Below are 24,358 nucleotides of genomic sequence, written 5' to 3'. Positions count from 1 at the left end.
ACACAAAAAAAAAAAAAAAACCAAAAACCCCACAAATATTCCATTTTTTTTTTAAAAATCAAGATTTATTAAAACTACCTAATCTTCAGACACTGAGGAGTATTAAAGAAAATAAAATTTGCCTCGAATAAAGCCTCTCATTACCCCTATGCGAATGTATAGAAGATAGTCATTATTAACTCTTGGTGCTAGAGTGATTTGCACACCTGGTACTGTCTTACAAAGGGGATGGGAGGGAGCGACGCTTACTCTTGGGAAGAAACTAGTTCTGGTGCTGATGCTGTTCTTTAGGAGTAGGTTGGGAATCAGCCACAAAGCAGATGAAATGTTGCGTTTTGAAATGAGTTCATATTTGTAAACTTTAAGAAGTCACAAAAATATAAGCACTGATTTTCTTTGAGATTTTTCAGGGAGTCCTTTTTTCACTCCTACCAACTGACCTTTAAACAATCTCTGTATTACCAGCAATGGTGATGCTTGCATGATCCTAGTGTGTGGGAAACTGAGGCAGGTTTGTGAGTCCTATGGCAAGACTGGTCATGGGTAGTCTGTGTCTCAGCAATAATAATACAAGTAGGCGGAGATCTCCATGTCTCCCTCCACAGCAATAATAACCTTTGAAGACCTCGTCTGGCAAGGGCTGTGCATCTAACACTCACGGTGCTGGTCGGGTTAGAATGGCTTTTTGGTAGATAGCTGGGTTTGTTGGTTTTGCTTCGTTTTGTTTTCCTACAGCTGGAGTTTTGATGTTCTTAACATACTGAAATATTTCAGCCAGGTGAAATAATGGATATGATTTGTGGCTCGTGTGTTAGTCTTCCTTTTGATCCTGGGTAATTTTATATTAAATAAATAGTTTTCCCAATAGTTTTTTTTGTTTGTTTGTTTGTTTTTTGTTTTTGTTTTTGTTTTTCGAGACAGGGTTTCTCTGTGGCTTTGGAGCCTGTCCTGGAACTAGCTCTGTAGACCAGGCTGGTCTCGAACTCACAGAGATCCGCCTGCCTCTGCCTCCCAAGTGCTGGGATTAAAGGCGTGCACCACCACCGCCCGGCTTCCCAATAGTTTTAATGTACACCTTATGATATGTCTACAGATTTCGATGGGACAGATGTTACAAGATTTTGGGAAATTTCTGGGGATGTTCCTTCTTGTTCTGTTTTCCTTCACAATTGGACTGACACAACTCTATGACAAGGGGTACACTCCCAAAGAGCAGAAGGACTGTGTCGGCATCTTCTGTGAACAACAAAGCAACGACACCTTTCACTCGTGAGTAGCTTCAAATCTTACCAGATGGGCTTTCTGCTGCTGCGTTCTGTACGGGTTAGTCATTGAATGAATAGAGCTTAAATTGATTTTTTTCCCCCTTTCTTCTGAGTCAGGGTTTCTCTGTAGTTTTGGAGCCTGTCCTGGAACTAGCTTTTGTAGACCAGACTGGACTCGAACTCACAGAGGTCTGCCTGCTTCTGCCTCCCGAGTGCTGGGATTAAAGGCGTGTGCCACCAATGCCCAGCTACTTAAATTGATCTTCAAAAAATCCTTTTTAAATGTCTTTAAGCTTTAACAAATGCTCATTTTTCATCATTTTTACCTATAGGACATTCAGTAGTAGTTCCAAGTCATTGCATGTGTCTTCTCTACTGAAGATTGTCTGAACAGAACTCTTGACAAATTTATACTCTTAGCACTTTGAGAAATTTCTTTTATTCATCCCATATATTAGAATGCTCAGCATCTCCGCCCCCAAACTATTAAATACCTGTAGAAGCTATTGGTTGCTATTACAGCCCAGAGCATTCATGTTTTCAACACTTCATGAGAGGTCATAGAATTCAGAATCCTTAGAACTTAAGGGCCAGTCCCCCAGTGGATCATAAAGAATGGTACAGGTACAGCCACTATAAAGTAAACAGAATACTTCCCCTCAGGTTCCTTTTCCAGTGCTGGAGATCCAAGCCAGGTTTCTGTATGTGCTAAGCAAGTGCTAACCACCAGAGAGCTGCATCCCCAGTCTTATTCTCCTCAGCCTTAAATAAAATACGGATGAGTATGTACTGCATATCTGTTGTGTTCATATTGTGTGCCACAATTCTTTAGGTACTTTGTATGTCCTCTCATTTGAAGAATAAAATTTCTGGGCTAACCAGGATAAACAGGTAATAGGGATGATCATATAGGACCTTGCTGTCTGATTTGGGGCTATTGCGATACAGTCATCTGAAGGTTGAAGCAAAGACTGGCAGACTCTAACTAGATAACCTATGAACTGCTGTGTTGAGAATAAAAGACAGCAAAAATAAATAGGAATAATATTTTTGGGTGTGTTTTCTCATTTAAAATAAGACTTTAGGGGCTGGAAAGATGACTCAGTGGTTAAGAGTACTTACTGTTGTTGCAGAGGACCTGAGTTTTGTTTCCAGCATCTACCTGAAGGCTCACAACTATAACTTCAGTTCCAGGGGATCTGGTGTCACTTCTGCCCTCTGTGACATCATGCATGCATGTGATGCACATACATGCACTCAGGCACACACACATAAAACAGAAATAACATTTAAGATATGACTATATATATTGTGGAAGTAAAAATAACACAACAAAATTATTTTATAATGCATTATGCAAAATTATTAATGGTTCATATGTATAATTTTGATATAAATGCATTATCTGTTCTTGCTAATTAATTCCTTTTTAAACAGACTGTACTTGCCCTTACAGGTTCATTGGCACCTGCTTTGCTTTGTTCTGGTACATTTTCTCCTTAGCACATGTGGCCATCTTTGTCACGAGGTTTAGCTATGGAGAAGAACTGCAGTCTTTTGTTGGAGCTGTGATTGTTGGAACTTACAACGTCGTGGTTGTGATCGTGCTTACGAAGCTGCTGGTAGCCATGCTTCATAAGAGCTTTCAGTTGATAGCAGTAAGTGCTCTCTCCAAATGACATGAAGTGCATGAAATCAAATCATTGAAGATTATAGAATTACGGAATTAAATATAGATTTAAAAATATAATGTCTAATAATTGCACATCTTTGGCCAATTTTTAATCTGTAAGGTGTGGTGACATTTAGACAGTTTTAATCAATATTTTCCCCAACCTGTCCATATGCGTTTGTGTTTGTGTTCTTTTTCTATCCTGCTTTTTCCTTGCCTCATAGAATCATGAGGATAAAGAATGGAAGTTTGCTCGAGCAAAGCTATGGCTTAGCTACTTTGATGACAAATGTACACTGCCCCCACCTTTCAACATTATTCCTTCACCAAAGACTATCTGCTATATGATCAGTAGCCTCAGTAAGTGGGTTTGCTCTCACACGTCGAAAGGCAAGGTCAAGCGGCAAAACAGTTTAAAGGTGAGAAATTAAAAGCTTGAATTGCATCACAGTTTTACAATTGCTAATTTCACTTTTATTTTTTCTTTGTTTTATTTTTTTGAGATGTAGTCTTACTGACTATATAGCCGTAGCTGACATGGAACTTGCTATGTAAACCAGGCTGGCTTCAGATTTGCAGCAATCCTGTCTGCCCACCATAGGCTGGGATGATGGGTATGTGCCACCATGCCCAGTTCAGGTGTTTGTTACAGGATACTTCATCACACTATGACCCCGAGAAATTGCCTTATTTACTGGAAAAACCTGTTTCTAATTGTGGTATGGCTCAGACCTGGCACAAACCTTTAATCCAAGAGCGTTCTGCTTAAATATTGTAAACAGGATTAACTATAGATCAGGAGGCTGAGCAAGTAGCCAGTTGACAGGAAGTGAACATAGGATTATTAAAAAAAGACTATAGAGAGTAAGATAGATAGGGAGACGCACAGGAAGTAGAAGGGAGGAACATCCAGTTTGAGAAATCTTGTTTGAGACAGAGGAGGAGAAGGTGGGAAGCCTTCTGGGATGCCAGCTGAGAAGGAAGGAAGGTCGTCTGAGTGCTTTTTCTGCCTCTCTGAGCTAGCAGGTTTCCACCCCAGCATCTGGCTCCTGAGTCTTCTTCCTTTGGTAAAATCAAACAACTGATATTTTGTTAAAAAACAACTAAAACACAAATATGAAAGTTTGATAAGGGTTATCCTCACGTGTTTTCCACTGTATCCCTAATGGATGCTGTATCTAATATAAAGATTCAATAAATAATTGAGAATAAGAAATAAAACTAAGGATTTTGGGGTTGGTTTGGTTCTTTTCTTAGTTTTCAAATTTCCCTAATACATGAACTCTTATCCCATAGTATTTCACTATAGATTTAAAGAATAACTATTAGTTCATACCATTTTTAGGTCTTGACAGTTACTCAGAGTATTTCTTATCTAGTACATGCTGCTTGTAAACCAAGGATTGGTAAGTTTCCTAAAGGACCAGAGAGTAAATATTTTACACTTTATAAGCCAAGCAAAACAAAAACACCATCTAAGAAGTTATGTAAGAGAATTTTTTTCCAAAAAACTTACAGATGAAATAAAAATATAATAGCTAAGTAGCAGTCACTGTAATAAGTTACTAGGGAAAACAGATTTCTCTGTGATAGGGCTAAAATTTTGCTTAATTCAAGTTAAAAATTGAGTTGTCCATTATAAAATTGATTGCAGAATTCATCTTTAAAACCATTCTTGACTCACAAGGAAAGAAAGACAGGAAATGGGCTGTTGACTTAGGTGGTAGTTTGTGAGTCTCTGTTGTAGACTGTTGACTTAGGGTGGTAGTTTGTGAGTCTCTGTTGTAGACTGAGCATTACTGAGACTAAATTCTTTCCGATGTAATTGGACTAAAGGAGAGTGAATGGGGCCGATACATAGGTTATATTGTTTTAGACGTGTACTGATTATGATTTTTACCAAAGTAAACTGTCCTCTAAATGTGTTGAAAATATGTATCTGTGAATATATAAAGTTTACCTAATTTAAATATTGTCTCTGGGGCTGGAGAATGGCTTGATTGTAGACATTTGCCTAGCATGTGTCTAGCCCTGAACTCACTCCTCAGTTCTGCAAATACATATGTATATATGAATGTGTATACATATTTTCTTACATATATATGAATATACTTACACATACTTTGTTATGCAGTCATTGTACCATGTGATTACTTGTTTTGAAGGAGTGGAGAAACTTGAAGCAAAAGAGAGACGAGAACTACCAGAAAGTGATGTGCTGCCTAGTGCATCGTTACCTGACGTCTATGCGACAGAAGATGCAGAGCACAGACCAGGCCACTGTGGAGAATCTCAATGAACTGCGCCAAGATCTGTCAAAATTCCGAAATGAAATAAGGGATTTGCTTGGCTTTCGAACTTCTAAATATGCTATGTTTTATCCAAGAAATTAATCATTTTCTAATAACAAATCTGAAAGACTGTATTTGCATACCTTACAACTAAACTAATAAGATATATATGGACCTAAACAATTACACAAAAGCCATTCTTTAAATATTTATAGCATAAATATATGTCATGTAAAATATGTATATAGCGTTAGTTTTTTAAAACCTGTCTATGGCTTTTTGTAGAAGCAAAACACAATAAGTAAATGGTTTTGTTTGCATGCTATTGGATTTTTTTAGTTTGTCAGTGCTTAAAATTTGTAATGTTTGAGGGGCAGCTATCAGTGTACACATTGCCCACTCCCTTTTATAAAATGAATATCAGCAAATGCAGCTACCTTAAGAGACACTTGAAATGTAGAGTTCACGATGTTTAAAATCTCCTGTTTTAGGAGTTCACACTGAGTTCAATATTTATTGTTTAAGAGTATAGTTTTGTCTAAAATACCACATTTTTTTTTCTTTTGCTATAATCTTAAGCAACAAAGAAAAGTCTCTAATGAATATCTGAATTTAAGTCGGGCATGGTGGCACACTCCTTTAATCCCAGCACTCAGGAGGCAGAAGCAGGCAGATCTTGGAGTTCAAGGCCAGCCTGGTCTACAGAGTAAGTTCCAGGACAACTGGGGCTATATAGAAAAATCCTGTCTCAAAAAAACAAACAAAGAATTAATTTATTTAGTTCAATCAATCTAAATTCACCTTGTTTTTATTGTTTTGTTGTATTTTACTTTTACATGGTTACAATAATTTTATATTTTTAATTTTGTTTCTTGACTTAATATTTTATACATAGTTCTCTGTATTGAGATAGTTCATATATTTAAATATTTATAGAATTCTGTAATTTTTGAAAAAGGATAGACGTCTTTTAGCCATAGAATATTTGTTCATATTTATGCATTTGCAAAGTTACTTCTCTAGGCATTTGGTTAGTTTTAACTTTTCCTTCAAACTTTTCAGGCTTGAGTAAGTTACAAAGTATAAGCTGCTTGTCTTCATGTGTGGTCACAATGGGCAGGACTGGAGAGCATCTGGGCCTTGAAAAAAGCTGCTTCAAGTTCAGATGAAGGTTCTTGAGCTCTCTTCCGAAGTGTTGACCACAGAGTTTAACACAGCTTTTAGAAAAGTGACTTCATGCTTGCTGCTTGAGCTGTAAAGTATTGTTTTTTCAATTTGAAAATAAAAAGTGTATCTGACCTCTTTTCGGTGTTCATATGAGGTGTGGCTGAAGGGTCTCCCCAGCTGTTGCTCAGACCCCTGCAGCATGGCCAGTGAGGAATGTGCTTTGTTTCCTTAGCTGAGTGTCAGCTGCTGTTGAGGGTGCACAGGGTGCATGCAGCCCTTGGCCTACCCAGGGGGCGTCTGAGTAACCTAGTGTTCGGTTTCATGTTGCTTTACATGTTTTTAATGTTCAAGTTTAAGTGTTCCCTCTTTGGGGCAAATTCTTATAAAAATGTTTATTGTAAAATTATATATTTTGTCTACAATGGAATTATGCACTTCCCTATTGGGATTTTATATCAGGATTTTCAGTCATTCTAAAAAATACCTAATTATTAAAAAAATTTATAGAGTGCCTACTGTGTGCATGAATTACTGATGAGGTATATTTTGAATGATAGCATATTGTAAGAAAAAAGGTGAATAAAATTTGACATTAGATTATAAATTGATAGAGCATTAGCATTTTACTTATTATTGCTTGCTTTTTATTTTTTAATTACTTTATTTTAAATGTGGGAATATTTTGCCTGTGTGTTTATATTTGTTTACCATGCATGTGCTTGGTATTTACAGAAACCAGAAGAAGGTGTTGGATCCCTTGTAACTAGAGTAACAGACATTTGTGAGTTGCCATGTGGCTGCTGGGAACTGAACTTAGGTCCTTTGGAAGAATGGCCAGTGTTCTTAACCAATGAGCCATCTCTCTAACCTCTCACTGCTTTTTAAGTTTGAGATACGGGGATAGCAAGATAGCTCAGTGGGGAAAGATGCTTACCTGATGCTTGCCTGATGACCCAAGTTCAACCCCCGCCACCCACATAGTTGCCTCCTTACATCCACATGCGTATGTGTCACACAGCATCCACGCTCATACACATAAGAAAAATTTTAATTGAGATATAATTCATATACATTGATAAAATTTAGTACTTTTTAAACTTATGGCCACAAAAGTCTAAAATGCAAAATACCAATATCAGACACTTAGCAACACTTCCCACTTCCATAGCTATTACACTTAACTATTAGCTTCTTAGCCCTTCCCTAGTATAGCATATTTTAAATTAATATATCCACATCACAAAGATCTGCATGTGACCTATTCAAGAGAACTTTCTTCATTGTCCCAAATTGAAAACAACTAAAAGCCTCTCAACTAGTGAATGGGTAACTAAATTTTATGTTTACATAGTATAAATCTAGGATTAAAAGATCCACGTTCAGGCAGAGTTACAAGCATGTATGCCGTGTGTGTGCACGCACACATATTTGCATATCTGGGTCTGACGTTGTACTCCTTGGTTCTGTTGTCTTTGTGTCCTGTGTTAGAAGGCCCTGAGATAGCAGCTCAGAAGGAAAGGCAGACACAAAGAGAGCAAAGACACGCTGGCACCCATGAAGATGCCTGCAGCCGCATGCTGTCATATCCTGTGGCAGTGCCCTTGCCTTTTGTCACTTGCCTTTGGAAGTGTGTTGATAACACATCTTCAGGAATCACAGATGCTGAAGGAGGAGCAAAGAAAGGTGCTGCTGCCTCACATCATGGAGATGAATGAGTCCGCACACCACGTGAGTTAGAAAAGTCCTGGCAGAAAGAACAAAAGAACTGCTGTGTCACTCCTAGGGGAATTCTGGAAAAGGAAATTAGTCCTAGGCAAGTTAACACATAAAGCCACCACAAATAGACTCAGGATACTTGGAATAACATGGATGAATCTTAAAAAGTGAAAAAGCTAGTTGAGAAGACTGTAGACTGCACACTCCACCATGTAGCATCAGACAGGAGAAAACATTAGAAACTGGCATCAAACCAGTGGCTCACAGGAGCTGCGAAAGAAAATCGGCAGCACAACTCAGAAAAGTACACTTTTATTTAAAATGGTGAATTCTAAGCTTTACCTGGTGGCACAGACCTATAATCCTAATGTTCAGGATGATGAGGCAGGAGGATTTTAGGGTTCTAAGCCAGCCTTGACAGCAGAGCGTACAGCAGACTAGCCACAACAACATGGAGAACCCCTGCTTTGCACTGTCAATTTTAGTGTGTTAGGATTATCCTTGTGTCAACCTGATGAAAAATAAATAATGCTGTAGTGGATTAAAAGAGTTAAGAAAACAACAAAATCTTACAATTGGCTTCTGCAGGAGAACTAATCTGCTGTAGAGCAGGAAAGACTTGCTATTTGGATCCAGCGGCACAACGAAGAGCACACAGATAATCGCCACATGCGCAGTACTGGTCAAAACGAATTTTTCTGTCAGGTGCTCTGCCTTTTCACACAAACTGGAACGGTCAATTTCTAAACAAAAACCAAGTGACGTTCTGATTGGAGTTACATTAAATCTAGACTAACTTGGAAAGAATTTGCATTTTAGCGGTCTTTCAGTCCACACACCTGTGTTTATTCAGGTCTTCTTAGCGATATTTAGTGATCTCTAGCACTAGAATCCAGTGGGGTTGCATTTTAATAAACACGAAGATCTATTGTCCATGTATTTGGGGAATTGTGTCCCTGTGGGGAGCACTAAGCAGGGCCTCCTGTCCTACAGTTCCAACGACAAACCCATTTGGCCCCTTCAAGTTCACCCTGGGAAAACTGAGTTTATTAGGCTTACTGATATAGAACAATGGATGGGGTTACAGGCGGGAACATGAATGATTTCAAAGCTGGAAACTCTGCACTAAATATGAATGATGACTTCCCATGATTGCACAGATGGAGCCCTTTTCCCTAGTCTTCCCAGCCTGTGTACTCTAGCCCTTCCCAGAGATCCTGAGGCCAAGTGCTCTTAGGGCAGAATTGCATAAATCTGATTAGGAGTGGCTGGACCCTCAGATGAGAGTACCCTCTCCAGTTCCTCCTATAAGGGATGTCACCAGTCAACAAACCCAGTGTCTGCAACATTGCTGCTCCCATGAAGATCTGTATCTTGATCATAATTAGTAATTGGTTCAAATTTCTCTCAGATTACTATTATTCCTAAAAGTAGAGGTTGTAATTATTGATCATTAGAAGACACATATAACCAATTGCTAATCATTGTTAGTCTGATAAAAAGGTAAAACTGGAAATGTTTTTGTCTCATCTCTAATGGATACATACTATCACTTCCTAGTCAAGGGAATTTTTGAGTCCTAAGACTTTTGTGTGTTTGTTTGTTTTGAGATGGGTTTTCTCTGTGTAGTCCTATCCCTTCTGGAACTCACTTTGTAGACCTCTGCCTCCTGCATGCTGGGATTAATGGTGTGCACCACAATGCCTGGGGATTCCTAAGACTTACAAATTATTGTTTTCCCCAGTATATTTCTAAAACTCAAAATAGAGTTTGTCAGCCTTGAGAAGTAAATCAACCAGGCCTAATTCAGAATTAAACTAACAAGGGCTGAGGAAATGGCTCAATTGGTGAAGTGCTTACTGTGTAAGCCTGAGGTCCAGAGTTCAATCCTCAGCACCCACCCATGGTTCGGTGATAGGCATAGATATAGGCTTGCTGCCCAACTAGTCTTGTTGAATGAGTGAGGACCACGTTCAGGTTTCTCAAGCTAGAGAACTTGGAAGATGGTTCAGTGGGTACAGAGCTTGCTATGCAAGCAGGAGGACCTGACTTCAGATCCCCAGCACCCAGATAAAAACCAGTCATGGTAGTGTAAACCTGTAACCCCAACACTCAGGGATTGAAGAATGTGGACCTCAGGGGTTCACTGGCTAAAAGTAGCTGTCCAGGCTCAATAAGAAAGCCTGTCTCAGAAAATAAGGTAGAGAGGGATAGAGGAAGGTACCACGCATTGACTTCTGTGTGCCTTCCACGCATGCGTGATCAGGGAAATGAGACAACATACACATATTAATATATATGTGTGTGTGTGTATGTACATACACACACATATACACACAATATATACACTATATATACTAATATGTACACATAATATAAACATGTATATGTATTAGTATATATGTTTTACGTGTGCTAATATATACTATTAATTGATATCTATTATATATTAGTATATAGATACTAATATATACACACACATATATAATATATTATATATATTAGCAAGTGAACACACCTAATGTCAACCTCTGGCCTCCATATGCATATGCAAACTGAATACATACACAAAGAGAAAAATTACACTAAGAAAATATTAGGGATCATGGTTGCTCTGAATTTCTCACTGGTAAGTCAATGTTCGCTTTCTGGTTATCACACTCTCCCACCATACTGTTTCTAGAGGACATTCTTAGAAGGTTTTCTCTTTCATTTGATAATTTCATGTTATTTATTCTGTTTTTATCTGTATTTGAAGATGAACACCAACCACACCAAACAAAAATTGGGAAATGTTTTCTGTTCTCTTTGTATACTTTAAAAATTGTCATTTTCAGGAGACATGGTTTCCAATGCATATTAAATTATAAGAACACAAGAAGTAAAACAGCAGGCTTATTTATAAGGATGAAAACATTTTTTTTTTAAAAAAGTGTTCTAGGCAATCAAAATTATGGACAAGTTCCATTCTCTTCATTCTGCAATTAGCAAACAATTCATTCTCTGCCTTCCTCCATCAGGAGTGTTATTTAAGGGGCCCATGAAATGGCTCAGCAGGCAAAAGCACTTGCTGACTGTTGACCTGAGTCAGATCCCAGAATCCACATAAAAGCTGGACCCAGCCACAGTGTTATGTGTCTGTAATCCCAGCATTCTTATGGTAAGATGGGAGAGGAGAGAGACAGGGGACTTCCCCCAGAAGCTCACCCAGACTGGTTAGAGAAGAGGGACCCTGCTTCATCAACGTTTCTTTCCTGTGCTGGGCTCTGCAAGCTACAATGACGATCTGCCAGGCAAGATCTAACAATGGCAAGACTATGGAGGAAGCTTGGTCACCAGCTGCAATGGGCAGGGATTAATGCAGAGATGCAGTACTGTTTACAGTTGAGTGTAAGCAACTGCATGCCCAGCCATAAATGCGACATTATCAGTTCCCAGCCCCCCACACAGGGCTCAGAGAATATTGTGGAAAGGAGGGCAGAAAGAATGTAAGATCCTAAGGATGGGGAAATGTTCTGAAAATGCTGTCCTCTGGACATGACATGGCTGTTCACTGATAAGTGAACTCAAAGCAGCTGTGGGAGCCTACATGAGGACCTGCATAAGATCAAGACAGCATGGAGTGGGAATGGCTCATGGGGTCCCACCCTACCTGAGGAACTATTGGACTGACGGCAGCTGGAGCTGGAAGCTCCTCCTGCACCAGTGGGTGGCCCCACGACTGTGCATATAAGCAGCACCAAGCAGACTCACTGGGCTAAAAATACACAGAAATTATAAAAGGAGGACATGAAGTTGGGAGCGAGGTGTGATGAGAGTTTCCTGTTTGATGTGGATGTAAATAATATGGACACATTTCAAGGATCTCAGAAAGGATTCTCCTTGCTTTTCTCGTTCTACACACACTGCAGTTCTGGCCATACACTGTGCATGGGAATCCAAGTAATTTCCCTTCTCATCTAGGAGGCTCTTTCTTGCATTATGTAACCACTGACATTATTTTTTTATTAGATAAGTCAGATGTATAAAGCCTTATCTTGTAAATGATCCTAACAGGTTTTTATTCCTAAAAGCTCTGTCTCCGAAATCGAATTAAGTCTCACTATCAGGATACCATAGACATCCTTCAAGCAAAAGACATTATTTCTAGTTTATATTTAATCAAATGTTAGCCTTTTAAAGTTACTTTGCTTTTGAAAGGAAAAACAAACGACAAAGGAAAAATATCAAGAATTTTAGTTATAGCATTAAAATGTCTCTGTAAATATTTCTGCACTGGATCTCAGGCAAAAGACATACAAGGGATCAATTTCTGTATCTGTTCCGAACTTCTCTGAATGTAACACAGTCTGACTAGAGCTCTGAATACCTGTGAATACATCCATGAGGACGCAGTCATAGGTTCCACCAACTAGGCATGGTGACATGGGCATGCAGTCTCAGCACTGAGGAGGCTGAAGTCAAAGATCTGGAGTTTAAGTCCAACCTAAGCTACATAGCAAGTTGTAAGCCAGCCTGGGCTACATAGTCAGATCCGATGTTAAAACAGAGCAAGAGGATTTAAGTGTGAATGGTACTTAATTCAAAACTTTTAATGATAAAGTACAATATACTCAGTATTTTGTCCTGAAGTTAGAGCTTATTTTTATATCTAAGACAAACCTGTGAAACTCTTATTTTAAATTGCATTTTTAAATTATTTAGCTTGGACACATGTACACATGTGTGTTTGTGTATGATGGCATGCATGCTGCAGTATGCATGTAGAGGCCAGAGGACAATTTGCAGGAGTCAGTTCTCTGTTTCCATTATGTGAGTTTTAGAGATCAGACTCTGTGGCTCATTTGGTGGTGTCTTTTCCTGCTGAACCATCTCACCAGCTCTCCCTTTAATGATAAAACAACTTTTTATTTACCTGCAAGTTTCTTCAGCAGAGCTTTTTATTTGGATAACATATCATCTCTGTTTCACACTGACCTTATTCCTTCCTTTACAATTGTTGCATCGTACCTTCATTTCTCCCCTCCCTACACTGTCTAGATCCTCCAGTACAACTTTTAATAGAAATGGTCATTTTATACAAAAGTGTATAAAATAATCATTCGGTCGTTAATTTTAAATGCTTTTAGTAGTTAGCCATGAAGTTTTCCAAAGGGTTTCCTGTGACATTGATGATATTTTCTTCTATTCACAGATTACTCAAGGCTTATTTCTGACATGAAAAAAAATGTGGAATCAGATTTATCCTTTTATGTGTTATTAACAGGATCTGGGATTGCAGCTGCGCACCGCACGCCTGGTTTATGCTGGGGACCCACGCCAAGGCTTTGTGCCAGTCAACCTCTTGACCAGTGGCACCACATCCCCAGTTGCTAGGCAACCCCTCGACCAGTGGCACTGCATTCCCAGTTTTATCTAATTTGTTACCTAGCAATTTGATAATGTGGCATGTCAACTCTGTTGCTAGGCAAATTTGCTTATGGTTAAAAGCTTAAGCTCTGATTGGCAAACTACATCTGGACTAGGAGAGCCCATAGCAAACTGGAAATATCTAGCGAAGAACCAGAGCTCTGGGCTTACCTAAGCACCTAAGGGCCTGGCATCTGTGAACTGTCTGGGAGCTGTGCCCCTTGCACTGTGGGATGGAACTTTTCCGAAGATAAATCTTTTGACTGAGATTTCTACACCACCCACCTGATGTGATTGCTGTCTCCTTGAACCTGACACATCATCTAGGAAAACCAAAGAAAGATAGCAAAGGACGGCTATGGAAACTTGTATTTTAGGACTATATAGGTATTATGTAGAATCATGTATATTATATATAATATAGGTAAACTCTATCTCTATATCTATCTATCTATCATCTATCTATCTATCTATCTATCTATCTATCTATCTATCTATCTATCTATCTATCTATCTATCTCATCTATCTATCTATCTATCTATCTATCTATCTATCTATCTATCTATCTATCTATCATCTGTCTGTCTGTCTGTCTGTCTGTCTATCTATCTATCTATCTATCTAACTATCTCTATCTCTATCTCTATCTCTATCTCTATATCGTCCTTGGTGTATATATATCTCATCTAAGAAGAATGGTACCGAAAGAGACCTGTAGAGCTCTTAGGATTCTGAGTGTTCAGTTGCACAAAGCTCTTAGTGCACTGGAGGATACCCACTGACTTTTCACCTGTTGAACGCATTCCTAGGCTACGCCCTACTTGAACTCTATCTGTTTGTTTGATGGATTTTGTTTGGTAAGGTTTTGTTTAGAGCTTTTGCACCTATGTTCCTAAATGAACTGAGACTGGATATTTCCCTGGCGCTTATTTTCTGCTAAACTTTTAGAATTAAGGTTATTAACCTCGCAGAAAGTTCCCCGTGTTCTTTTCTTGCATACACTCTGGGATAGCTTGTGTTAGGTGCACAGTTCTTGTTCCTTAGATGCCTAATAAACTTTACAAATAAAGATAATTGAGTTTGGAGTTTCTTTGAAGGACAATCATTCTTAAAATACTTATCGGATGTCTCTTTCTACTTAAGTCTGTGTTGCTAGGCACCCCTCCCCGCATCCCAGGAATTACATTTCTCCTCACTTCATACACGTTTTCCAACCTGTAGGCATAAAGAGCTCATAATGCCATCTAAGTATCATCGCTTTGCTGAGAGAGAGGGGTGGGGGGGAAGTAAGTGTGTCAGTCTTACTATCTGGCCTCTCTTTCTTGGCTGAAGTGATGCTCCTTGCTTCAGCCTTACAGGTGAGCACCACTGTGCCCAGAACTCTTAATACTACTAAATCTATAATACCTGAGAAAAGGTACCCTTTTATTTATAAGATTGGTTTTACCTGGTTCTCTTTTCTAAAAACTTTATTTATCTTTATTTTATTTTACACGTATGGGTAATTTACAGTATGTGCACCTATGGACCATATGCATGCAGTGCCCAAAAAGACCAGAAGAGGGTGTCAGATTCCTTGGAATCTGCAGTTACAGATGGCTGGGGATTGAACCTGGGTCCTCTGGAAGAACAGCCAGTGCTTTTAGCCCCTGGGTGATCTCTCCAGCCCCTACTCTTTACTGTTTTTTATGTTTAATCTTTGCAGAGTTTTCTGAGCTATATTAGTTGTTTCAAAAGAGCAACTTTCAGCTTTGTTAATGTTGTCTGTTATTTATAGCCACTTTTGACTCAATTTCTGTTCTAAGCATATTTCTCCCCTTGTTGTGTGTGTGTTGTGCATGTGCTTGCATGTGTGCACACGTGTGCATGTGTGTGTACCTTCATTTACTCTCTTCATTTTTTTGAGGGTCTTTAACTGAACCTGGAGCTCTATGGTTCTGCCTGACTCAGTTTCCCCAGCCTCCCTATTTAGGAGTATTTCATTTCCAGTGCTGGGCTTACAATGCCTTGGCAATGAATTATAATTGCATCAGAGTCCCATCCCTGGAATTCTTAGAGTGCCAGCTCTGAGCTGACACGGTGAGAACCTTATGAGTAAATAACACCGTGAACCCTGTTAAACACGAGTGGTTCCACAGCTCTACTTTCTGGGAGAACAAGTTTACTGGCTGCCGTGTACTCTCTTAAAATATTTTTATTAAGCATTGATTTAAAAAATGCAAGAGAAAAAAATGTGACACCTCAGAGCAAATGCTTAAAGGTAACCAAATATCATTATAAATATTGCACTTTATAAAACCCTTCTTATATCTTCATACAACTCAATTCTAGAATATCTTTCTACAGAGACGTATATTACAAGCTGCCCGTGCTTGCTGCTGTCCCCCATCAGGCAGCGGGTGGGAGGGGTCTCAGAGAGCGGCTCCTCACAGCGCAGGCTCAGAATTTCCACCAGCCACACTGGAGTGGGGCAAACCACGTGAGGAGTAACTTAGCCCCATCTCTCAGAATGCTCAGTGTTAAACCGTATGGACCTTTTTCTATGTGGGGAGAAGAGCTCTTTCAGAGGCGGAGAACAAGTCCAGCTGAAGTGCCTGAGCTCAGACTAACACTGCTTGTTCTTCAGGGCGTTCATGGGTTTCTGGTTCTTATTCTTAAACATCTTGACAAAGCTGTTTGGCATGATTTTGCCACGCCCATCTTCACCCACTTGTCCCATGATAATGTAATTTAAACCTAAAAAAAGAGAATATAAAAATAAGTATTTTTTTCTTTATGTTCATGACTGAAGGCTTCCCTCCCCATCAGAAGTGGACAATGTGTTAACCTCAACTCCACTTCCCTACCCCAGCTGCTGCCTGGCTCAGAGAGGCTATCTGTTCCGTCCTCACCTCTTCTGAGCAGCGGGCATTGCCTGCAGACCACAGTGAGCTTGACGCTCATGTTCTTGCCAGCCTGCTGAATGGCCAGATTGCCCTCCCTGTAGATGCTGATGATTGAGACTGTGGCGTGCAAGCTCCCACCGCGGGTGACCGTTGTGATGACGGTGCCAGCTAACACTGTAGAGGAAAGCAGATGGTGAAGGCAAATCCAAACAGAGCTGAAAATGATTTTCAACCTTTTACATTTCAGAAATGAGAATTTAATGTTAAAGAGTGCTCAAAATTGGTGGCTAAAATGCAGGTTAGAAAAGGATTGTTGAGTCAGGCAGTTGATGGAGGAAGGTCATTGGTTAATTAATAAAGAAACTGCTTGGCCTGATAGGTTAGAACAGAGTTGCTGGGAGGAAGAGGAAGTGAGGTAAGACGCCTCAGACAGACGCCATGCCTCCCCCCTCCGGGGCAGACAGGATGAAGCGCCGACCCAGGATGGACATAGGCTAGAATCTTCCTGATAAGCACACCTCGTGGTGCTACATACATTAATAGAAATGGGCCAAGCAGTGTTTATATGAATACAGTTTGTGTGTCGTTATTTTGGGGCATAAGCTAGCCAGGTGGCCAGGAGCTGGGTGGCAGGAACACTGCCTGCAGCTCCTTCAACAGGCAGTGGTGGTGCACGCCTTTAATCCCAGCACTTGGGAGGCAAAGGCAGGGGGATCTCAGTGAGTTTGAGGCCAGCCTGGTCTACAAAGTGAGTTTCAGGACATCCAGGACTGTTATACAGAGAAATCCTGTCTCAAAAAACCAAAAGAAGAAGAAGAAAGAAGAAGGAAGAAGAAGAAATGGAGACCCTCTTAAAATATTCTAACATGTGGTTAGATTACCACTTAATGGATAGAGTTATGAACCTCACTTATGAGTACTTAGCTGTTTATTTCATTTAGAAAATCAAAGTCGAGAACTGAGCTATAACTTAAAGAGTGAGCTGGTGTGTTTGTACTAGCACTCCCTAATAGAACCAAAAACTGCCCCTGGGGAGGGATTCCATCCACAGCTGAGAACTCACTGTCCTTGGGGATAATGTTTGTCACTGTGCCATCTAAGTGAGTCATAGACAGGCTAAATCTAGTTCTAGACATAGGTAACAATGCCGCAGGGCAGTGTGAGCCCCAGCGCTATGTAATACGCCAGGCTCCTAGAGTCCCAAGTCCTAGCACTCCTTCCTTTGCTCCTGGTATTGGAGGTCACTGAGCAATGTCATCTGTAGCCAAGGAAGATGGGGGGAGGGTTCCCCAAGGCACAGAGATGCAACTCCTCGCCCGTCTCCCGAAGAAGACTAACCTGGGTGTGGTCGCAGACACACCTGGCAATATTTGCTTACATTTCTATGCAGCCGTTTGAACTCAGCACGAAAACTGCCGTGAGATTCACCCCTTCCCTACAAGACAGTCCCTGGGCACCAGGCCGTTGCCACTTAGGGCACTGAAAGTGAGCAGGAACTTTGGGAGCGGGGACACGTTTGTTTCTGATAACCTGTTTGAGTGCAGCATCTGTCTTTTCCCGATAACATTAAATTTGGCATCTTTGATTCTCAAATGCTTTTCACGATGATGCAAGTTCCTAATTGGGAAAAGTCCCCTAGAAACCCCAAGCACCTGAGTTTCCCTCCTTGGGGTCCAGTTTATAAGAGCGTCAAACAGACGGCAGATTTTCACATTTTCCCTTAGCACGCTGGAACCCCGCGGCTGAGAAGATACTTGCACTTCCTTCTGAGAGAGGCCAGCTTTTGGATGTGAGTTTAATCATTTAGTGTAGTTAAGCTGAATTCCAGATGTGAGAAAATCATTCTCTGAGGCATAAAAAAGAAACATAGGGCGAAAAGACTGTACTGGCTTTTTCAAGAAGTTAGCCAGAATACAGAGTGGCAGGGTCATGTATAAGAGTCAACTTATTAAACTGATATGGGGAAGGGGGCACTGCTTCTAAAGCTTACTCGTCTCACCATGAAGTCACAGTTCAAAGAGCACAGGTGGACACACTCTGGTAGACAGGGCTATGCTTCTGTGGGTAAATGATCGGTGTTGCCGAACCTCCACCAGACAAGCCGAGGGAGTGCCTTGGAGCTTAAGTACACAGTCTCAAGTTTCTCATTAGCGAGAAAGGCTGGTTTCTGTTTCTTACCAAAGTTGCTTGAACAATAATTGCTCTCCAGAGTCCCCATCCGTCTACACTTTTGCTGACACAGGGCCACAGTGGGTTTTAAACCTAATTCAAAGAAGAAATTCAAAGAACGGAGTCGTGAGATTCAGGAAAACGAATTCCACTGTAATTGGTGTTTATATCAGAATCTGGTCACCTGAACTTAGCATTCATGTCCCTGAGCCACCAACCCACCACTGCAATGAAATTCTTCATGCTACCAACTACGGTTCTTTCTCACAGGAACTCAATACTCTCCACTGAATTTTAAACCTAAGATCAAAGATAATCCAAATTTAGCCTTGTTCTCTTCTTCCTTTGTGTCAGCGGTCCTCAACCTTCCTAGCGCTGCTACCCCTTAATACATACAGTTCCTCATGTTGTGCTGACCCCAACCATAAAATTATTTCATTGTTACTTCATAACTGTAACTTTGCTACTGTTATGAATCATAATGTAAATATTTTGGGAAGTAGAGTTTTGCCAAAGGGGTCATGACCCACAGGTTAAGAACCAATGCTTTATATGAACCTTGCACTATAACAGAATTGACTTGTGTGCCCAGCTTAGGGAAAATAAACAAACAAACAAACAAACAAAAATAAACCAGGAAAGCAGCATGACAAATCTGAACTGACAGAGCACGGGTTAATTCTTCACAGGAGGAATTCTACGGCGTTCTCATGCGGGCAAGAGGTGCTTTCTTGGTGTAAATATGTAAATAATTCTTTTTTTTTTTTGAGACAGAGTCGTTTAATTTGCTGCCATTTATATACTATATAAATCTTACATGCTGTATATACAGTGGGGCAAGTGCTTTTTTGATCTTAAAAAAAACAAAGATCAACTTTAGACATCTCTTGCCGGGCGATGGTGGCGCATGTCTTTAATCCCAGCACTCGGGAGGCAGAGGCAGGTGGATCTCTGTGAGTTCGAGACCAGCCTGGTCTACAGAGCTAGTTCCAGGACAGGCTCCAACGCCACAGAGAAACGAGAAACCCTGTCTCGAAAAACCAAAAAAAAAAAAAAAAAAAAAAAAACTTTAGACATCTCTGAACAACACAAACTGTATAACCATACAGATTATTTTATTCAGATACACACTGTATTAGGTACAGTCTTTCCCCACTCCCATCTCCTGATGCAGGACCAGTGAATTAAAGTGTATCACAGTTTGATAGCATATCCGTATTAAAAATAAAATCACAGTATGATTTTTGTCTGTAACTAGAAACTTGAAGGGATCAAGCTGACGACTCAGATTCCAATATCATATTGTCGAGACGAGACACAGTATAAAAAGTGTTAAGGTAATAAAAACATACTGTAGGCTTTACAAATAATGTCTGGATTATACATTCATAATGCAAATACTCATCATAACTGGTAAATTGATGAGAATAGTTCCACAAGTTCAAAAACAGAACTTGTCTATAAAATACATCTTCAAATCTTGAATACAACTAAAATGTGAAGCAAATTAGTTTCTAGTATCAGACATTGCAGAGGAAGCCCTCGAAGGTCTGGATGAGAGCTTGGGTTTTTAAATGTCTTAATTAAATAGACGCACTGTCGTTTTGTCCTTTTGAAGTTCATGGTTCCCGTTGGCCGTGCACCAGATGTCTAGCTTGGAGGAACATTACATGGAATACAAGTAGTCAACCTGAGTCTGTAGCTAAGCAGCATCTGAGATGGTCTATTCCAGGGCATTATTTTCAGTGTGGTTTTATGTACACGGTAATTTACAATATTCAGCAGTGTACAAAGAATCCATTTGGAATAAGGGCAATTAAGAAAAGGTAAAAACTGAAAAAAAAAGTTGTCCATGGTAAAGTCTGTACAGTATTTACTAAAGAAGCACCACACAGTTTGGACAAAGTCATTTTCTGTTTATAATTTAAGCTGGGTTGGGGATGGCTTCTGTTGAAGATGTTGAATCATAATAATCTTTTTTTTTTTTTTTTGTTATGAGGCTGGGGCGTTAATCACCTTGGCCATACTCTGACAGATGACACCTGTCAGGCCAGCTTTCCATCCTTAAATGCTTAGATTTCTCCCAGAAAGAGCCACTGTCTTCCAGAGGCAGGCCATTGGCCAGCAGGAAGGTGCCCTCTGTTCTCTGGAAATGGCCGACAGCCTCATAGCTCAAGGGCTTCGGTAAATGCATCTCAACATCTTTAATAAAGTCCTCTGACTTCCTCGAATGTCTTTTCTTTTTCTTCTTCTTCTTCCGATGTCTATGGAGGTCAGCATCAGAGTATGCTCTGGAAAAATCGGAATCTTGCTGATGCCTGGCATCTCGCGCCCGGTGTTTATCTTTGGACTTCTTTTTCTTCTTAGATTTTTTGTGCTTCTTCGCCCTTGGCTCTTCTAAAGCGTCCTTCTCCAGATTTTTGTGGGCTTTTTTTTCTAGGCGGCTATCATTTTCTGTAGTCTCTTACCTCCGTTTCCTTGACTTGACACTTTCGTGTTCGTAAAAGCGATCAGGGAAGCTGTGGTTGCTGTCCTGCACAGCCAGCATGGCCCTTCTCTTGGGGATGGAGCTATGGAAGTGGGGCCGTTCCTTCCCCCGAGGTTGCGGCTCCCAGCCTTTCCGGCCCCAGTAGCTGTCTTTGTGTGGACGCCCAAGTTGAACAGTGCTTTCATGCTCACGACTACGCAGAGGCCGCCACTCTCGGGCCGTGTATGGGGTGTACCTGTCGTGGTAATACCTGCATTTGTCCCACCTTATCTTGTCTGGGTAGAATCTCTCCCTGACCCAGGCATGCTCATTTTCCGAATGGTGGTACCGGCTCCAGTCCTGTGATGGTGGCTGTATCTGCTTAGGGAGCGCTGCTCAGGGCTGTCTCTGTCACCATGGCCCAGGTGCTGGCCCCCATTACAGTAGTATTAATGGGGTGGCGCTCCTGCTTGGGCCGCTCTGGACTGTAGCAGCATCGCTTCTTAAGGGGGTGGTCCTCCGTCCGGGCCCTGCAGTCCCTCCCAAGCTCCCCACTGGAGGAGCGCTCTCTCCGGCTTTGATAATGTCCTCGACCCACTTTCCGGAGGCTGCTCACCTTTGCCTTAGCTGGGGAAGGCTCCTCAACTTTGGGTCCCACCTTGCTTCCATCACCTCTCTCCCCGGGAACCTGCTCAGCAGCCCCTTCACAAGAGCTGGTGGTCCAGTCAGGCTGAGGAGGGGGAATTGTGTCTGCAGAGACCCCCGAGCTTCTAGATGAATCTTCGGCCTCCTCGGAGCCCTCTGTGCTGAGGTAAAGGAAGAGTTTCTGCTCATAGCCCTCGCCTGTGAGTCCTGAGGGAGCCGGACTCAGTCTCTCTACCGCTTCAGCCAAAGTGGAGTCCTGCGGGTTCTCAGCTATTTCCCCTTTCACTGTTTGGGGTGGCTGACTCGGGTTGGTAGTCAAGTCATCAGGGTCACACAATTCGGGCAGTGGGGTATCCCCCAAAGTAGTACCGGTGGTGTTACAAGGAGCAGTGCCAGAGGGCAGAACCTCCACAGAGTTAGCTGAGGTAGCTGAGACAATAGAGGAGTCTTCTTTGGTACAGTTGATGGTGGGATCCAGGGGTGACATGGTTGTAGGGGTCTTCATGCTCCCATTGGTAACTGCCTCTGGTGTCTCGAGAGAACCTTTCTCATCAGCGATGGGCTCCAGCTGTGGCACAGGGTCCTTCGGGGGAGGGGGTTTTCCCCTGTTGTAGTCCAACTCTCTTCACCCGATGGGCCCTTTGCCTGTTGGTAAGCTTGAAGGTCTCGAGGACTTTGTCTTCAGGAACAGACTGTAAAGGAGCAGGCGTCACCTTTCCAGGAAGACCATTAAGTTTGGAAAAGAGGTTTTCTGTGTGTGTATCGGGCTGGACCTGACAGCTGGCACTGTCAAATGCTAGGCCTTTCTCTCTCAAGTCGCTGCCTGAGCTATTAGCACCATTTAGCGTGACGGATTCTTGTAGCTCATGAGGGGAAGCCTCACTGTCCTCGTCTTTAGCTTCTGGCCTGGCACAGGGAGTGCTGGCCATCAAGTCTACACCATTCTCCTGGGCCAGGCCCTTCGACTCCTCGTCGGACTCTTCCGAGGACTCAGCCCCATAGGGGACCAGCACACTGGAGCTCACCTTAGCCTTGCCGTTCACCATGGGCTTAGAACAGGGTTCACTGGGGGAAACTGCTTTTGCTACTTTATTGGAAACAGATGTCATGGATGCATTCGAGGTAGACTGTATTGCAGAAGGGTTAGTGATGGTGGAGGAGGGTGTTGCCTTGCTGGGGGCCTCCAGCGAAGGGCCATGGAGGTTGTTATTCAGCTGTGCCTGACCCTGGGGAACAGGCAACTTGTTGTGAATACTGATGGTAATTTTTTGTTTCTTGGGGTGCTCCTGAACAACTGAGGGCCTGCTGACAGACCAGTTTTGCACAGAAGTCGAGGCATTAACAGGACTGGCCCTATTGATGCTGGTGTTTTCGTTAGGGCTTGACATCAAACTACTTGGCGTGTCTTTCACTGGCGTGGTGCCATTCAAGTGTGGTGTAGTCTTCATGACATGGGAAGGTAGCTGGGGTCCAATAAACCCTGGTGCTGCCTGCTTGTTGTTGACTACCCGCTGACTGATTCCTGGACGGGGAGAGGACTGGCCAGGACTATGGGTGGGATGAGCAGGTTTCCCTCCATTTTTCACATCATGTGACCTGATATAAAAGAGCACATAAGCTTGTTGGTTAAGCACCGATCTAATATCACTGGTGGACACGAGTTTTCTCCATTCAGTTGTTCTGGCTTCACAAACTGCTCCAATGCCTTGGTAACACTCTGAACAGCCTTAATCTCCAATGTTATGTTCAGATATGGATCAAAGGTATCTGAAACACCCTTGCAATTTAAACATTTGACTCATGATCTTAGGTATCCTCCAAATATCTGGCAGACTAGGGTGGTAGCTTGGGTGTGTCTGTCCAATTTATTGCTGCCATTTAAACATGCTTTCTGCATGGCATCAACTGTGTACTAAAGAAATTCATGGGCATCTTCTTGGTTTCCAAAATGGAAGTGTCTAGCTATACGTCGCATTTCATTGATGACGAACATCAGCTTGATAACATCTCCAGGGTTGCTGAGTGCCTGGGTAATGTGTGTTTGCATTATGCACATCATATAAAATCCTTCTGCGTGGCATGTCTTGGAGTGCTCATGAGATAACATGTAATTGGCGAGGGATGGTGTGTAGGTCAGACACTGCAATGCAGCATTGGCGAAACAGGTATTGCCCAGATTCTGGAGCCCAGTGCCAACTCGATGAGATTGTTGCCACTTAAGACAAATCTTTTCAGATGGAAACAGAACCTTTTGAGGAGGAGCAATGCCATCACCTAGGACTTGATCCTTTGGGGGTGATGGTTTTGACTTATCAGGTACAGATAAATTGGAATAAACTACAGCACCAGGCACTGGCCCTAAAGAAAGTGTATGATTTGAAATATCATTTATTGAAGACACGGCACCCCAGCTGGCAGAGCCTGTGTCCATGTCTTCAGGTGAGACTGCCTCAGAACTGCCAGGCTAGTTCTGACAGGTTGATGGGTCTGAAGGTTCAGTTTTGTCAACTATGGTCATTTTTCAACCCTGACCCAGCTCGGCACTCGCTCCATCCCCCTCGGCCGCTGCACACAGCCCAGCCGCCCGGCGGGGAACAATGACATGCCTCCATCCGGGCACCGCCACCGCCTCTGGGTCAGCGCCGCACCCCTAAATAATTCTTATTTAAAA

At 41.7% G+C, this 24,358-nt stretch overlaps 2 protein-coding genes and 1 pseudogene across 4 annotated transcripts in view; 1 reads left to right on the top strand and 2 right to left on the bottom strand.

Annotated features, from left to right (window-relative positions):
* The window catches only part of Trpc1 (transient receptor potential cation channel subfamily C member 1), a 47,811-nt gene extending 40,665 nt beyond the window's left edge, over window positions 1-7,146 (top strand). For 2 of the 3 annotated variants that reach the window (XM_057766736.1, XM_057766739.1), the window contains exons 10-13: window positions 1,094-1,269; window positions 2,722-2,923; window positions 3,162-3,356; window positions 5,103-7,145. In XM_057766736.1, coding sequence (XP_057622719.1) covers window positions 1,094-1,269; window positions 2,722-2,923; window positions 3,162-3,356; window positions 5,103-5,330 — 801 coding nt within the window. In that variant the 3' untranslated portion in view covers window positions 5,331-7,145. Of the gene's footprint in view, window positions 1-1,093; window positions 1,270-2,721; window positions 2,924-3,161; window positions 3,357-5,102 lie in introns of all 3 variants that reach the window. The other variant, XM_057766738.1, reaches the window with a different exon arrangement.
* A 7,004-nt stretch (window positions 7,147-14,150) lies between these two features.
* The window catches only part of Pcolce2 (procollagen C-endopeptidase enhancer 2), a 57,151-nt gene continuing 46,943 nt past the window's right edge, over window positions 14,151-24,358 (bottom strand). The window contains exons 7-9 of the mRNA XM_057767559.1: window positions 18,585-18,668; window positions 16,413-16,580; window positions 14,151-16,257 (exon numbers count right to left, since the gene is read on the bottom strand). Coding sequence (XP_057623542.1) covers window positions 16,127-16,257; window positions 16,413-16,580; window positions 18,585-18,668 — 383 coding nt within the window. The 3' untranslated portion in view covers window positions 14,151-16,126. The remainder of the gene's footprint in view (window positions 16,258-16,412; window positions 16,581-18,584; window positions 18,669-24,358) is intronic.
* On the bottom strand, window positions 20,584-24,205 carry LOC130873043 (ubiquitin carboxyl-terminal hydrolase 42-like; annotated as a pseudogene).

This window comes from Chionomys nivalis, chromosome 4 (assembly GCF_950005125.1).
Source record: "Chionomys nivalis chromosome 4, mChiNiv1.1, whole genome shotgun sequence".
Classification (NCBI taxonomy): domain Eukaryota; kingdom Metazoa; phylum Chordata; class Mammalia; order Rodentia; family Cricetidae; genus Chionomys; species Chionomys nivalis.
The sequence above is the reverse complement of the archived record's forward strand: the minus strand, read 5'-3'. Positions and strand labels throughout refer to the sequence as shown.